An 11,394-nucleotide genomic window follows, 5' to 3' on the forward strand; every position below is an offset into this window, starting at 1 on the left:
TCCTCCAAAAGACCTGTCTCCCTGACGGGAGACTGGCTGAAGGTTTTATACGGACAGGATTATGGTTTCCCTTCGCAGTAGTCACGATTTACACATCCAGATGATCTAACTTCTTACTGGCAATCCTTGAAGGTTATCTGGTGCCGTTAGTCATGATTGTCACGTAGCAGATGAGTTAATCTCAGTCCTTGAGGGTTATCAATTTGTTCTGCCATCCTCCAAGGAGGAACTTTAGTTAATCTTACTGGAATAGGAGGAGGGAGAAAGAAGAAAAAATACCATGAGACAAAGCGGGGGCTAGTTATGGTGGGAATCAGTTATTCAGCAATGGTGGTAATTGAGCTTATGAGGCCTGTTCCAAAATCAGCTGGCAAGACCGCAAGTAGGCTGCTAGCTTAAGTCCCAAGAACCAGAGGTCAGATGAACAGGAGCCAGCTGCAGGATCCAGAGCAAGCAAAAGCCCATGAGCCTTACCAAAAAGTCCACCTGTATTGTCCCCGGAGAAGGACATCATCAGATATTTTATGGGCTCAAACCATGTCAGTGATTGTGAGGATGATGCAGGACCAGGCAATGTTTCGTTCTGTTGTACATAGGGTCGCCACGGGTCAGAACCAACTCAACGGCACCTAACAACAACAGATTGGATGCAGGCCACACCCTTAAGGAAACTCCCTTTCAACTGATTGGCTACTCACAGCAGATAGAATCATGGAGGTGATCACATTATATCAGATCTCATTATAGAGATGATCACATCATTATATGACTGCCAAACTACATCGTAACTGCCAAACCACTGAGAATGACGGCCCAGCCAAGTTGACACACAACCCTTCCCGTGCCCTCCCACCCCCCCGGCTCTGTTGTTGTTAGCTACTGTTGAGTCAGCCCTCGACCCACGGTGACTCCATGCACAATGGAATTTGAAATGCTGCCGTGTCCTGGGCCACCCCGTGAACAGTTGCGGGTCAGACCATTGTGATCCATAGGGTTTTCATTGGCTGATTTTAGGAAGTAGATCGCCAGACCTTTCTTTCTAAGAAGTCTGTTGCTAGTGTGTTTCTCCTTCTTTTGTATTTAATCTTTTCTCCGTGGTTGTTTTTAGGATTTTGTATTTGTCTTTGGTATTCTGCCATTTAACTTCCATGTGTCTACTTGTAAATTTATTTTGATTTATCCTGGGGACTTGTACTTTGTGAACCTAGGAGTTCATGTCTTTTGCCTGAAACATATTGCGTCATATCTTTCGTTATCTTTTTGAATATTGCCTCTCTACCATTCACTGAGTTTTCTTCTGGAATGCTTTTTATATATATATCGGACTGTTCATTCTCTCCAAGTTTGTCTTCCATGGTTTTCATTTCATTTCTTTTCTTTTTTTGTATTACGGATCTTTTTTTAATCTGTCTTCCTGTTTATTAATTCTTTTCAGCTGTGTTTAATTTCTTTTAGATGTGTTAAGTTTTTCATTCAATAACAGCATTTTTCTCTTGTAGATATTTTTATTTTGTTAATAGTTTTCCAATCTATTTGTTCTTACTTCATAGTGCTTTATTCAAATTTAGGGCTTTGGGTTCTTCTTTTAAACCATTATTGTTTTATAGTCCGTTTTCAGATGGTGTTATCCTCTCAAGTTATTAGAGTCATAAAAGTTCTGTTGATGATGTCTGTTGATTTTCACTCATGGTGGATGGTTTCCTCGTGTGTTTTGTGATTTTTGATAGTAAACTCTTCAGCAGGGCTCTGTCCTTGGGGAATTATGCGTGGTCTGGGTTGAGAGTGTGTCTGTTCAGAAAGGTTTGCGTTTGAGTCTGCAAAGACCCTTGTATAGGCTATATAACAGGTATATATATATGTAAACATACAATAATATATAAATTGTTCTGGAAGTACCACCAGCTCCGGAATAACTTATATATTACTGTCGTGTGTGCCCCTTGAAAAGCTTACAATCTAAATGACAAAATTGAGACCTCTAAGGATAGTATAAATTTGGGTTATAAGCCCATGTGTTGGCTCAGGTTCTGGGTTAGAATTTCTCAGGGGATTAATTTCCTCCACCCTGAGCTTATTCAGAGAACATAGTCCTTATTCTGTCACTGTGGTTGGTCTTTGAATTTTTTTTTTTTTTTAATAATTCAACCTTTTTCTGAGGGCATACCCTTCAAAAGATCCAGCTTTCTGCAGATGTCTCAGTTTCAATGCTGTGTCTCTAAGAGAACCCATGGTCCTGTACCCTGTGCGTGACTGAGCTCTAAAATTCCAGCCTTCAGTTAATGAGCAACCCATTCTTCCACCCCTCCTGGCTCCGGTTTTAATTTATGTCTGGATGTTTCCCCTTCTTCCTTACAAGCTCAGCTGTATATTTAAAGTATTTTAAAAGTAGTCATTCAGCATTGCTAAATTTCATGTTGTTTTAGCCTTCCATCTTACCGGAAACAGAATTCTCTAATATCATAGGTGTTTTTTTTTTAAGTTTTATTGAGACTTTTTTGCGTACCGTGCATTTCACCCATTTAAAGCATACAGTCTAGTGGTTTTTAGTATATTTATATTTAGTATATCTACAGAGAGTGCAATCATCACCATAATCTAATTCTAGAACATCTCTATCACCCCAAAAAGAAATTTCAAACCCCATTTCCTCCCATCCCTGTCTCCCTCCCCCAGCCTCTGGCAACCACTAATCTGCTTTCTGTCTCTATAGATTTTCCTATTCTGGACATTTCCTGTACATGGAATCATACAACATATTGTCTTTTGTGACTCGCATTATTTACTTGGCATAATGATTTCAAAGTTTATTCATGGTGTAACATGTATCAGTACTTCTTTTTATTGCCAGATAATATTCCATTGTATAGACATACCACATTTTGTTTATCCATTCGTCAGTTGATGGACATTTGACTAATACGAATAATGCTTCTTTGGGCATTCGTGTATAAGTTTTTGTGTGGACATGTATGCTCTTGGATATATACCTAGGAGTGGGATTTCTGGGTCACTGTTTTCCAAAGTGGCTGCACCATTTTATGTTTCCAGTAGTAATGCTCCATCACAAATGGTGTTTAACCAAGCAGAGGTGTTGGGACTTGATATGGGAAGAGTTCTTGTGGATTGATGAGCGTGGTAAAGGTGATGACAAAGGACACGTTACAGTAACCTAATTGCCAGTTAATGGAGGCCGCTATTGGGGTGATTGCAGAAGAGAAAAGGTGTCAGGGTTCCTGAAGAGCACGTTGGACAGTGAAAATAATTCTCAGGCAGAAAAGTGATGTTCACCTGAGACCAACTCTGAGCTGTTTGCTCAGCCTTCACTTTTCATCTTGATATTGTAGAGAGTAAATTTGTTTTCCGAGAAGCAGGAATGGAAATGACAGTCTGCCATTATGTGATGGAGAACTGTCCTGTGACCAGAGCAGGTATCTTGGCCTTACGCTGTCCTACAGATGCCTTCCTGGGAGGCTGGATCTTCCTGTGCTCTGCAGAGAGGGCCGTGGTGGTTCAGTGGTAGAATTCTCACCTTCCATGTGGGAGACCTGGGTTCCGTTCCCAGCCAATGCACCTCATGCACAACCACCACCTGTCTGTCAGTGGAGGCTTGCATGTTGCTATGATGCTGAACAGGTTTCAGTGGAGCTTCCAGACTACAGTGGACTAGGAGGAAAGGCCTGGCAATGTCCTTCTGAAAATCATCCAGTGAAAACCTTATGGCTACACTGGTCCAATCCTGTTGTGCACGGGGTCGCCATGAGTCAAAACCAACTCAACAGCCGCTAACAAGACAGTTCTCTGCAGGCTGCCCCACATGAAAGCCAAGGGAGCCGTTTACATTTCTGGTTCATGTTCTTCCTGTCAGAGTGAGCATGAGACTCTTATGGGTAAAATGTTTTTTGTGTATGTGTGTGTATATTTGTGTGAGAGAGAGACAGACAAGAAGAGTAAGTGTGAGTGTGTACTCAGTGGCTTGAGCACTTGAAATATGGCAAGTGGGAATAAGAGCCCTTAACGACAGAAGTTTTCTGGCCAAGTAGTAAAACATCCCTAACTGTTGGATTTAAAAATTGCCCATCAAGCGGTGTGTGTCGTATAATGGAACAATAGGTGTAAAGCTGCCACCATCCGGGGAGCTTGCTGTTGCTCCATGAGGCTTGTTACAGAGGCATCCCACTCTGCTTGGCACGGTTATCACCCTTATGGGTTTTTTCTATTTGATTTATTCTCAAGCATTTTGTATTTTCTTCTGCCATTTAGATGAAATTTAAATAAAACCATTAGCCAAGGAGGTGTATGTCCGACTGTTAGACACTTTAAACTCAGGATAAAATAAATCTGTGTCTAGTTCTCTGTTGAAAGGAAGCAAAAATGCCTTCAGTTTGGCGGTTCCCTGTTACTTGTTCTTATTCTGTGTTGGACCCAGGCTCCTCCGGGTATATCTAATCTTGTTGTCATTGCCCCACAGAGAAAGGAAAAGCGGTTTGAATAAGAGCCCCAGTGTGTCCCATTTCTTGTGTCCTCCTTGGCCCATGTAGCTGCCAGTTTAGGTGGTCTCTCTTAGATGGAGTCCGTGGATGGCACAACTGTTTAAGCGCTTAGCTACTAACTGAAAGATTGGAGGTTGAAATTCACCCAGAGGTGCCTCGGAAAAAAGACCTGGTGATCTACTTCCAAAAGATCACAGCCATTTGAAAACCCTGTGGAGCACAGTTCTACTCTGACACATATGGGGTCACCAGAATTGACTCAACGGCAGCTGATTTTGGGTGTCTGTCTTATATAGACTCCCATCCCACCCTAGTTCCGAAAGGAGACAGGGTTCTAATAGGTAACTAGACTTGAACTCCAGAACTCACAGTTGCCTTGACCTTCCTCTCAATATAAATTTTCTCAGAGCCAAAAAAAGAAAAAAAACAGAAAACAAAGTGACCCTATAGGACAGAGTAGAACTGCCCCATGGGGTTTCCAGAGAGCGGCTGGTGGATTCGAACTGCCAACCTTTCTTGATTAGCAGCCTGAGCTCTTAACTACTGCCCTGCTAGGGCTCCTTTCTCTGACCATATACCTAGAATTCATAAATGGAGCACATATTTTTTTCTGTGACAGGTAATGTTAAAATTTCCAGTGACACTGTATCTGAGATTGAAGTGCCACATCCTGGTATGGTGGTTTTCAAATATTTCTTTTTCTCCCCCTTTTTTTCTAGGTTTATCCAAATCCCTTGGGCTCATTGAGGGTTATGGTGGGCGGGGGAAAGGAGGTCTTCCTGCTACCCTTTCCCCGGCTGAAGAGGAAAAAGCCAAGGGACCCCATGAGAAGTATGGCTACAATTCCTACCTCAGTGAAAAAATTTCACTGGATCGTTCCATTCCGGATTATCGTCCCACCAAGTAAGTTCTGATTCGGTCACTTGGAAGAGCTTGCTCAGCCATAGGGATGGTGTAGACTCCGAGCCTGTGACATTTTCTCATGTGATTTGTAACTAGCAACAAAGCTTTTATCTCACTCAGTCTCCTCTGCAGCCAGTAAACTGAGTGCTGTTGATTATGAAATATTAGCTAAGGAAAAATTTTTAATTTTTATAAAAGTAATCCAGAAACATTTACAAAGGTCCTCAATACAAAACATTTTCAATAAAAAGAATGAAAGGCACCATGATCTCATTATTTATAGATGACAGCTGTTAAAGTTTTAGTATATTGCCTTCGAGTCTATTTACTATACAGACTGTGAGAATATATAATATTGATTTTATCCTTTTTTCATTTAACATTATATCATGATCATTTCCTGATGTTGTTAATATGATCATTATTTCCATGGCTGGAAATATAGGTTATTTCCAATTTTTCATTTTTATAAATAACACTTTGCTAAGCATCATCCCTCTCAAATCTTCCTGTGCATTGATTTGATATTTATTTTCTTAATCCATACTTCGAAAAGTATAATAGATCAAAGGATAGGAATATTTTTGGTAGCTCTTGATACATACTGTAATATTTTCCTCCAGAAAGTTTGTACCAATTTCTACCTTGATTTTATCCTTGTTTTCATTTAACATTATATCGTGATCACTTTCTGATTTTATTAATGATTGTTACTTCCATCGTTGGGAGGAGCCCTGGTTTTTCATTATTATAAATAACACTTTGAAAAACATCTTCCAACTCAAATCTTCACATGTATTGATTTGATACATATAGTTTTAATATACACTTCTAAAAGTATAAGAGATCACCGGATATGACTATTTTTGGAAGCTCTTGATACTGTAATATTTTCCTCCATGAAACATGTACCATATTCTGCTCCTACTGGAATCCCAGATTCTTGCCAGTATTGACTTCCGGCATTTAAAAAATCTTTGCCATGTTGATAGCTGAGAAAATACATCTCATTATTGGTTTGATTTTTTTTTTTTTAATTGACGTTCTCACCATTTAAAAGGTTTGGTTACATCTTGCTTCACTTGTGAGACATTTTATTGTGTATTCTCAGGTTTAAGAATTATTTATTTTCTCCTTATGAAACAGAGAAAAGAGATTTGTTATAGAATCAAGATGCTGGAGAAAAGCTCCCTTTTCTAGACAGGGCTGTATGTTGGCTTCTCAGAAGGATTTTGCTGTTAGATTTGTAGTGTTTCTCTTTTTCCATTTAGATGGTGCCCTTGTTTGGAGTAGATTATTTCTTTTTCAAATGGATTTGGTACAAATCAGTTAAGTATCCTGGTTACTGAGAAGAATAGATTCAAGATAAAGAAAATTATCTTAAATGGATTTAAAATTGCAGCATTAGCCGAGAAACCTGTTAAATCTTTCTCTCTGCCTAATAAGCATATATTCATTTTAAATCACTAGGAAAATATACATCACCCCTGTTGGAAGCTGTTTTGTGTTCCTGGACTTCTGCTCTCAGAAACATCTGTCTGTTTTCATTTCTTGGTGCTCTCTGATTAGCTTTTCTTATTTGGACTTGGCAAATAAACAGAGCCATGTTCTTTGCAGTCCTGAGAATGAAAATGCTTCCAACATGGAGCTTACTGGAAATAGATCAGTTGAAGAAATAGTGTTGTTGTTGTTGTTAGTTGCTATCGGGTCTACTCTGACTCACGGTGACCTCATGGACAACAGAATGAAATGTTGCCCGGTCCTGCACCATCTTCTTGTTTTTTGGTATGCTAGAGTTCACTGTTGCAGCCACTGTGTATTTTGAGTATCTTCCAACCTAGGGGCTGATCTTCCAGCACTAGATTGGACAATATTTTGTTATGATCCATAAGGCTTTCCTTGACTGATTTTCAGCAATAGATCACCAGTCCTTTCTTCCTAGTCTGTCTTAGTCTGGAAGCTCCACTGAAACCTGTCCACCATGGGTGACTCTACTGGTATTTGAAATACTCGTGGCATAGCTTCCAGCATTAAAGTAGCAAACAAGCCACCACAGTACGACAAATTGGCAGGGAGGTAGTGGCAAGAAATATTAGTAAGCACCTATAATGTGCCAGGTGGTTTTCCCCACACTAGAGCTAGAACTCGGGGTAAGACATGATCCTTGCCTTCTTATTCTCTAGGTAGGGAGACAGATGTGCAAGAAGATTGCTTCCACACAGAGTGGTCTATGTGGTGGGTGTCAGGCTGGAGCAACGCCCAGAATATGCAGGGAGGGTCTGGGGCAGTTTCTTTCTTGAGATGATGCCTGAGCTGAATCTTGAAGCATTAGAAGCATTGAAGGTTGAACTGGGAAGAGGGATAAGCATCACCCAGGCAGGGGAACAGGATAAGCAGAGTTGGAGGTCCATGTACAGGTACGGCATGCTGAGGGAGGAACGCATAGTTCAGTATTGCTGTGCAGTGCAACATGATGGCTTGAATGTACCGTTGACATCTAGTCTCTCATGAAACCCTACTAACATGATAGTAAAGGAGCAGAGAGGATGGAGACCCACAAGAGAACACTGAACAGGCTCAGGGATGACAACAGGGAAGAGATAGATGCCTGCAAACTTGTGGAAGATGCAAAGAGGAAATGGATGAGTGGTAACTGACTTAGGGAGCTAGAGGAAGATGACCTGTCCTCGTGTGTGAGGTGGAGAATGGTGATTGGAGTAGGGGGATGCAGCCCAGCCACCCCTCATGGCCCCAGACAGACTCAGAATTGGAGGCACCAGGGACTTCTGATGCCAGGAGATGGATTTGAGTGGGAGGGGTTAGTTATTTGCTGAGATCCTTTCTCCTACTTGGCACAACCAGTGACTGTCCTTTCCTACCTGGCAGAAAACAGCAGGAGGTTTACTCCCTGGAGACGGTGAACAGGAGAGGCTCTGGGCTTTTAGTGCATAAGCTGTAGCCTAAACCATACCAAACCTGTTGCCGTGGAGTCGATTCGGACTCATAGCGACCCTATAGGACAGAGTAGAACTGTCGCATAGGGTTTCCATGGAGCGGCTGGTGGATTTGAACTGCTGACCTTTTGGTTAGCAGCTGAGCTCTTAACCGCTGTGCCACCAGGGCTCCAAGATGTAGCCTAGGGCAAAGGATAAGGCTGTGTACCAAATAGGAATACCCTCCAGCCTCATTATCCTGCCAGGCTCGCCTATCCCACTAGGCAGGTGTTTGAGGAATCCACTGATGAAACCATCCAGCCTAAGGACAATGCTGATGGAGCTGACTGTTGAGGAGTCTCCAACAAAATGTCTGGGCTCTGCTCGTTCAAGTGTGCCTGTTGTAAAGCTCCAGCCATCTACATATAGCTGTCATACTCTTAAATAAGAAAAGATAGCCAGGGTGCCTAGATATCTCAGGAGAGTATCTGTTATAAAATACCTTACCCACAATAACAACGACAACAGAAAAGGCATTTGGAGGAAACAGAGACTACAACCTTTAAAACTATAATTATCAACTTAGAAAGTTAATGGGAGTTGTGGCATCCACAAAACCAGAAAAATGTGCTATGTTAAAGTAATCGTCGGAGAATTAAAAGAAATCATCAAATCAGTCCAGCAGGTTTGACATCAACCAATAGGAATATCAGAAACAGAGAAAATAGAAAGAAGGAAATTGTTGAATAAATGATACAAGAAAATTTCCCAGACACAAGAAAACTTCCCAGAATTGTAGCACATGAGCTTTCGGATTAAAAGATCTCACCCAGTGCCTACGTGATGAATGGAAACAAAAAAATAAAACCCATATCAAGAAACCTAAAGGTGAAACTTCAGAATAGTATGGATGAAGAGAAAGTTCTAAAAGCTTCCAGAGAGAAAATGCAGATCAAATAAAGTTGGCGTGGGATTTCTCAGTAGCAATATTAGAAACTGGAAGATAATGGAACAATGCCTAAATAATTTTGAGAGAGAAAAAATTATTTCTAAGTTAGAACTCTATACTTAGCCGTGTTATCTATCAAGAGAGAGCACAAAAGTAAAGGCATTTTCAGACATGTAGGGTCTTTACTTTCTTTGCGTCTGTTTTCAGAAAGCTTCTCAAGGATATGCTTCAGTGAGACAAGAAGGTAAAGTAAGAAAAAAGATGATTTAGGATCCAGGAAACAGGTGATTTAAATGGGAGAATATAAAGGCAGATCCCAGAAAGACTATGAGGGGATGTTTCAAGGTAACATTCCAGGGTGACAGCTGTGTAGCTGACCCTGACTGAAAGCAGCCATTTCACACTGGAAAAGGAGGATGGGAGTCTCCAGGAGGGATGATACCATTGGAGGGGAGATTGAATTGTTTCATTACCTGGTGTTTTTGACTGTGAAGAGTTTTTTTTTACCATTCTTTCGGAAAGTTTGGAGCTGCAATAGTGATTGACACAGAAAAGTAAGCTTATTAAAAAGCAGAGCAGTTATTAACTACAAAAAAAAAAGGTCTTCAAAATAGGAATTGCAATTCCATACACTCTGTGGATCAGCTATGAAGAATATAGTCATACAAATGTAATTATTGGATATTGATCTAACCACAAATTATGCTGTAACTATATTGGAGGTGGCAGGAGGAGGTGTTAGTGTAAGAAAATTAATTCTCCATCTTCAGGAGCAGAAAATCAATTGAAAATGTCTAAAATTTAAAAATCAAGAAAGAGTAGCGTAATCATTGTGATTTGGAAACATGGAGATTACAGGGACAGGGTGCGACTGTGTAAGTTTTGTTTTGATAAAATAACCAATTAAGAAGTAAATGTAAATCCACACCAAAAAATTAAGGGCAAGATAGGTGGCATGGAAGAAAGGGTTGGAAAACTAGGTCGAATGCCTTTGTGTTTGCTTTTTTAGATTATTCTGGCAGCTATCTGGAGGATGAATTTGAAGGTGGAATTTGAGATGAATTTGGAAACTTGCCCACAGGCCATACATTGTAAATTCTGAAGTCCACAGCAAAAGTTACTAAATTAACCTTTGTTAATTGCAAATGAATCCTTGCTGTCAGTGAGTGACAAGGATCTTGCCTGCAGAAGTGGATTCTCTGATGTTCGAGCCCTGGGGAATGTGAAGACACCTGGGGCCAGAGCAGTTTCCTTCCTCCACTGATGTTGTTGTTAGCTGCCATCCAGCTGGCCCCTGACTCTTGGCAACCTCATGCACAATGGGATGGAACCATTGTGATTCATAGGATTTTCACTGTCTGATTTTCAGAAGTAGATTGCCAGGCCTTTCCTCCTAGTCCATCTTGATCTAGAAGTTCTGCTGAAACTTGTTCAGCCTCATAGCAACATACAAGCCTCCACTGACAGACAGGTGGTGGTGGCTGCACATGAGGTGCATTGGTTGCAGATGGAACCTGGGTTTCCTGCATGGAGGGGGAGAATTCTCCCACTGAACCATCACTGCTCCCATCTTTCTTCTAGTGCAGTCCCAAGCCCAGGAGAAGTGATCCCCCAGTGAGCAGGATCCTTCTTGATAAGCCCCAAACAGCTTTAGAGTATTTAAGTTGGCTGATTTCATTGCAGTTTTAAACAAAAACCTCAAGTTGCTTTCTTTCTTTCTGCTTTATAACTATAATATTACACTTGAGAAAATTGTTGCTGTTATAAATATGAATGAATTCTTAGGTAATAGTGAGATTAACCATTTGTTTGTCGGATTTCATGCAAATGGATTCCAAACCGTTATTTTCCTTTTTAATTCCGTGATTTTTCTTCTTCCATTGGACAGACATTTTAAATATGTATGAATCCCAAACTGTCTATCTTTCCATTTTTATTTCTTCCATTACTTTAAACCTGAGAAAGCTTATCATCTCAGAATACTTATAAATATTCTATTCTGTTTTGTGTTGCTTTTCTATGACTCTTATAGTTCACTCCTCCATCCATCTAGAGTTTATTTTGGAATATGGTGCAAGTATGTATCTTTTGTTCCAAATGTCTATCCTTTTTTTTTTTT

The 11,394-nt window shown here is 40.5% G+C and overlaps 1 protein-coding gene across 2 annotated transcripts in view; it reads left to right on the forward strand.

Moving 5' to 3' along the window:
- Positions 1-11,394, forward strand: part of GALNT17 (polypeptide N-acetylgalactosaminyltransferase 17) — a 628,291-nt gene that overhangs the window by 262,393 nt on the left and 354,504 nt on the right. For both annotated transcript variants that reach the window (XM_004380774.2, XM_023735303.1), the window contains exon 2: positions 5,210-5,393. In XM_004380774.2, the coding sequence (XP_004380831.1) occupies positions 5,210-5,393 (184 nt within the window). The remainder of the gene's footprint in view (positions 1-5,209; positions 5,394-11,394) is intronic.

Source organism: Trichechus manatus, unplaced genomic scaffold (assembly GCF_000243295.1).
Source record: "Trichechus manatus latirostris isolate Lorelei unplaced genomic scaffold, TriManLat1.0 scaffold00077, whole genome shotgun sequence".
NCBI classification, from domain to species: domain Eukaryota; kingdom Metazoa; phylum Chordata; class Mammalia; order Sirenia; family Trichechidae; genus Trichechus; species Trichechus manatus.